Source organism: Scaptodrosophila lebanonensis, unplaced genomic scaffold, assembly GCF_003285725.1.
Source record: "Scaptodrosophila lebanonensis strain 11010-0011.00,11010-0021.00 unplaced genomic scaffold, SlebRS2 tig00000163-arrow-arrow-pilon, whole genome shotgun sequence".
NCBI lineage: Eukaryota > Metazoa > Arthropoda > Insecta > Diptera > Drosophilidae > Scaptodrosophila > Scaptodrosophila lebanonensis.
The window spans coordinates 836,949-841,682 of NW_022060598.1; the positions used below are offsets into that span (position 1 = coordinate 836,949).

The 4,734-nt window shown below is 43.5% G+C and overlaps 2 protein-coding genes across 3 annotated transcripts; one reads left to right on the plus strand and one right to left on the minus strand.

Annotated features, from left to right (window-relative positions):
• Positions 1 to 459: 459 nt before the first annotated feature.
• LOC115629734 (nudC domain-containing protein 1) lies at positions 460 to 2,472 on the minus strand. The gene is made up of 2 exons (XM_030526268.1): positions 1,069 to 2,472; positions 460 to 1,000 (listed from the first exon to the last, which is right to left on the minus strand). The coding sequence occupies exons 1-2, from the start codon at positions 2,423 to 2,425 to the stop codon at positions 510 to 512; spliced, it is 1,848 nt and encodes a 615-aa protein (XP_030382128.1). The 5' UTR covers positions 2,426 to 2,472; the 3' UTR covers positions 460 to 509.
• A 567-nt stretch (positions 2,473 to 3,039) lies between these two features.
• Positions 3,040 to 4,480, plus strand: LOC115629733 (transmembrane emp24 domain-containing protein 3). 2 transcript variants are annotated; one of them, XM_030526266.1, is made up of 2 exons: positions 3,040 to 3,152; positions 3,248 to 4,480. In XM_030526266.1, exon 2 carries the CDS (start codon positions 3,430 to 3,432, stop codon positions 4,126 to 4,128), a length of 699 nt encoding a protein of 232 aa, XP_030382126.1. In that variant the 5' UTR covers positions 3,040 to 3,152; positions 3,248 to 3,429; the 3' UTR covers positions 4,129 to 4,480. The 2 variants fall into 2 exon arrangements, with proteins under 2 accessions (XP_030382126.1, XP_030382127.1); XM_030526267.1 differs by having other exon boundaries at positions 3,078 to 3,152; positions 3,260 to 4,480.
• The last annotated feature ends 254 nt before the right edge of the window (positions 4,481 to 4,734 follow it).

A 4,734-nucleotide genomic window follows, 5' to 3' on the forward strand; every position in this document is an offset into this window, starting at 1 on the left:
TTATGTAAAAAAATTGCACGCGTTTCGGCCGGGAGTTGCCAACTGCTTGACACATGCGGTGCTGCACAGCTGATATGAACACAATTTCACAACTGCGTAGATAAGCGCACACAAAATCAATTGTCATGCACAATTACAAGTGCACATTAGGCAATTGTATAAATATACACAAAATTACAATGAATTCAGTACACAAAAAAAAAAAGAAAACAAACACATGTGCAGCAACAAACACATGTGGTAGTTCTGAGAGGTGTTTCATATGACTGGAACAGTGCTGAACAACGCCATCCCAATTTAACCAACTAGGCGCCAATTCAAAGATTCGTTTAAAGGGTTCATTGCAGCATTAGTTGCTTTATTTAGACTGCAGTTGGCATGAAGCAGATTTTAACAGCTGACCGAATCTGAAACAGAAATCATAAATATCCCTATTCCGTTGAATTGAAACAGCTCTGGTATTTTCCGTACAAACTAACTAATAATTTAGACCAAATATATTTAATGTATTAAGACGTCACTTGTATATATAGAACAGCATGTTCGGTCAGCACTGTAATAACATTGGCTGCTGTGGTCATGCCCAGCACTTCGCCCACCCCTGCTTCCAAAGTAACAAGGCTCTGTTTCCCAATTACCACCTGAGGCCCATTCCGTTTCCGTAATCCATCCGCTGTATCGTATCGAGGCTTATATATAAAGACATTGCGAATAGTCTCACATATCACCGCATAATCTAAATCAGGGCAGCAATCGACGAATTTACGCTGTTCTTTGGAGGCCTGGACATATCCAAAGGCATGTAACGTACCCTCGTGGCGTACACCCCATTCGTTAGGCTTGGCGGGATTGTAGACCTGCAGCCAGGCAGCTGCGTCAACGCCTTGGCGTGTTGTGAAGGCCGCTGGGAAACCGGCTCGCAGAGATGTGGAAAATAATGGCGGAGTCGACCCTAGGAATATGGTGTGGGTTATACTGCGAGCAGGCAAATTGAAGCGCACTGAAAACCAAATTATAAATTAGTTTTTATATATCTTTGTAGAACAAATTTTTATGGTTATTACATACCCATCTTTACTTCTGCATCAGACATGCCCAATGGAAAGTCGCACTCCTCTATGGGATCTTCCAGATTTGGTATGGGCAAGCTTTCTGTGGCAGTCGGTTCCTCGTTTTGTCCGTATCCATTGCGGCGCCATTCGGGAATGGCATCGATATTGGCCAGCAGGTTTGGCCAATGCATTTGCGCTTCTTTCATCATCGTCATCTTCAAGCAGTCCGTCTCCACTGTCCACGTAGTCAGTTCGTTGTCAACTTCGGCAAAAAGTGTGCCATCCAACAGAGTCTCTGACAAATACTCGACACGTATTTGATGGTTTGTACAACGTATGTTGAAGTCATTGCGTCCAGCACCTGGACGCAATGGGAAGTTTATAAAGACGTCCTCATCGCTCTGGGACCATGTGTAAGCATCTGTTCTCTCCGCCTGCTCCCCATTTTGGTTATGTACTTCGTTTTGGTCGTTCGCGTCGGCTGCAGCAGTTTCTGCTGCCTCTGCTGCTGCTGCCACCGCCGCAGCGGCTGCTTCGGCTGCAGCTTCCAACATGGCACGTCGATTTTCGCGTGTCAGCAGTTCACGATTCGAGCATATAATCAAAGATTCAGCACGTGGCTCAAAAGCGCAGTAATAAATTGAACCCTGGGTCTCCAAATGCTCACATATTCTGTATTCCCAACCTGCATTCAACGGATTTCCTGTTGGCACGGTGGTCTGTGCCCAACGGCCCCAGACCAGCTGCATAATATATGTGTATGTCTGCGATCTGTTGCTGGGATCTTGTCGCGCCACATGACCACAAACTGTGGATATCTGTTTTTGCTCCTGCACCACATCGAGGCGGGCATCGTACAGCACATAACCGCGCTCATTACTGCCATCGTCAATTGTGGTGCGCGAAACCAGCTGCCACTGATCGGCACGATCGCGATTTCCAGTGTCCAGCAGATACAGTGTGTTCATGCCATCGCATAAGACGCAATACTTTTCCGAGATGAAGCGCAGCGAGTAATTGTAGTCTCCAATTCGCTGACTTGCACCATCGCCATGATCGCGACGCTCCACGCTATAGACAACGTGCTGTGGCGTTGCACGTCCGTGCTGAAAGTCGTATGAACATCTGACGACATCGTGGGCTGAATTCACATAGTAGCTGTCGTTGCGCGCCCACGGATCAGAGAAGAGCAGATTGTGCATGGCGAACACCTCCACGTGCAACAACGAAAACTGATTCATGTGCGGCTCCAGTCGCAATGGGAAACGAACGCAGTCTTGACGAAGCACCGGCATCGCATCGAACGAAAGCTTATAGCCATCAAAGTTGGGGCACAGCAGATTGCGATCCACAGTTAAGTCTACAACCGGCATGATGTTTTCAGCGAAATGCAGACTGAAAATAAATATATAAAGAAATACGTCACTACGACACTAAATTTTGCGCGAGCACAACAATTTAATTTTTATATTTGTTGGTAGAGTTGACTAACGTCTGTTTTGTTTTACCGCTGCCAAATAAATGAGTGAATCAAATTTTTCATCCAGAAAGACAATCTGGCAGCGCCAATTACGATGACATGGATTCGAAATGAAATGTAATAGGAGGGTTCAGAAAAAGTAGACCCATCTTTAATTATTTTGCAAAATAGGAATTATAGAAAATACATATAAGAAACCATCAAAAGCTGCACTTTGAATACGATTTCTTAATATTGATTGTAATAGCTGAGAGACAGCTGATTGAATAAATTTCTATAGCCGGTGAACTATTGGCATTAGTTTTATTTAAAGACTTCAATTAATTGTTTAGAATTAATATCCAATTTTTCAATTTTTTACTTTGTTTGGAAGTTGTTTTAAGTACATTTTTTTCATTTCGCTTTAAATTCAGCGCCTGTGTGAGTGTGTACACAACTAATCAGGCTTACGTGTTCTTTGGGCCCTGTATAGGCGCGCAGCAACTCTAGGTGCGCAGTGCTGCAAAAGTCTAATAAAAAGTGTTGACACGTGTCAGAACATTTTACGGGAATAGTTTCAGTACCAATTAGTCGAGCCCAAAAAAGCAAACAAAAAACGTAGGTTCTTATCATATATTCAGGTAAGCAACGAAGTAAATCGTAGTTTTTATCAAACTAACTTCTCCCATACGGGATATTCTATTTCACTGAATTTTTTCTGGCATATTCCTGCTAGGGGCGCTCACAGGGCCAAACGCCGACGAAGAGACAGCAACGGACATCAGAAGACATTGACGCTGCCAGATGCTGCGTGGCAGTGGATGACAAATAGTAGCACGAAATACGTACGCTTAATAAGAACTAAATTAAGGCTAGCAATATACCAAATATTACCAGAAGGAGGATTACGCAGACAATATGGGCGTTAACTTAAATGTTCACACAAGAAAGCAGAAGCTCCGCTGCGGCAGCTCCAGCAAACTCGCGATGCTTTCGCTGATGCTCGGAGTAGCGCTGTTGTTGCAGCACGGTGTGGGTGCCGTTGAGTTCACCTTCGATTTGGCAGACAATGCTGAGGATTGCTTCTATGAGCAGATCAAGCGTAACACCAGCGCCTATTTCGAATTCCAGGTGTCTGCCGGTGGCCAGCTTGATGTGGATGTTGTCCTGAAGAACCCCGAGGGTCAGGTCATTTACAAGCTGGATCGTGCCACTTTCGATAGCCATCAGTTTGTGGCGGAAACAACAGGCGTGTATAGCGCGTGCTTTAGTAATCAATTCTCGACCTTCTCGCACAAAATCGTCTACGTGGACTTCCAGGTGGGCGAGGAGCCGGCACTGCCTGGTGTTGATGAGCATGCCACTGTGCTCACGCAAATGGAAACATCGTCGCAGGCGATACACAAAGGTCTCAACGACATACTCGATGCCCAGACGCATCATCGCCTGCGCGAGTCGCAAGGTCGCAAGCGTGCTGATGAATTGAATCAGCGAGTCATGGTGTGGTCCTCATTGGAGACGGCTGCCATTGTGTTCATCGGTCTGGCTCAGATATTGGTGCTGCGTAACTTCTTTACGGATCGCAAGCCCAGCCAGGCACACTATGGACGTTTGTAAGCGGCTGACAGACAAACACACACACACATATATAGTTGAGGAATGATGGTGTTTTTTTTTTGTTTGCAACTAGTTAAGGTTTCCTTATAGTTGTTTTCACGCTTTAACTTAATGTATTCATTCCCTTAGTTTTTATTGCAAATTGCTGTTTTTTTTGTGAAATTTTATTACTTCGTAATTTGTTTATCTAAAGCAACCTCCAAAAACCATACGATTAATCATACAAAACAAATCTCCAAGCAAAAATAAACGCAAAATGTCAACAGAGAGTACTTTGATGTGTTTAAAACAAAGGCCTAGATACTTAGAATGTAAATGGCATATAAAAATAATGCATTTTTTTGGTAAATGACTATACTACTTGTGTACTTATGTTTGTATATAGTTTTTGTGAATATCGCCAACTTTTATATCTAAATAGTTATAGTACCTCCTATATGCTGCACATCTCTGCTATTTACATATATGTACAAGTATTAAATATTTACTAAACCATTCTAAACGATTGCCAAACGAATGGTGGAGTGAAAAAGAATTGCTCTCTGTTAGTGTTTAAAATTATACCCAAATAGATGTTGGGGGGTAGACGTTTAAGGTATCTTATCA

Coding starts and splice junctions, on each gene's coding strand:
- LOC115629734 (XM_030526268.1), bottom strand. CDS start 2,425: ATGCCGGTTGTAGACTTAACTGTGGATCGCAATCTGCTGTGCCCCAAC. Junction 1,001..1,068: donor TGATGCAGAAGTAAAGATGG/GTATGTAATAAC, acceptor TTTGGTTTTCAG/TGCGCTTCAATTTGCCTGCT.
- LOC115629733 (XM_030526266.1), top strand. CDS start 3,430: ATGGGCGTTAACTTAAATGTTCACACAAGAAAGCAGAAGCTCCGCTGC.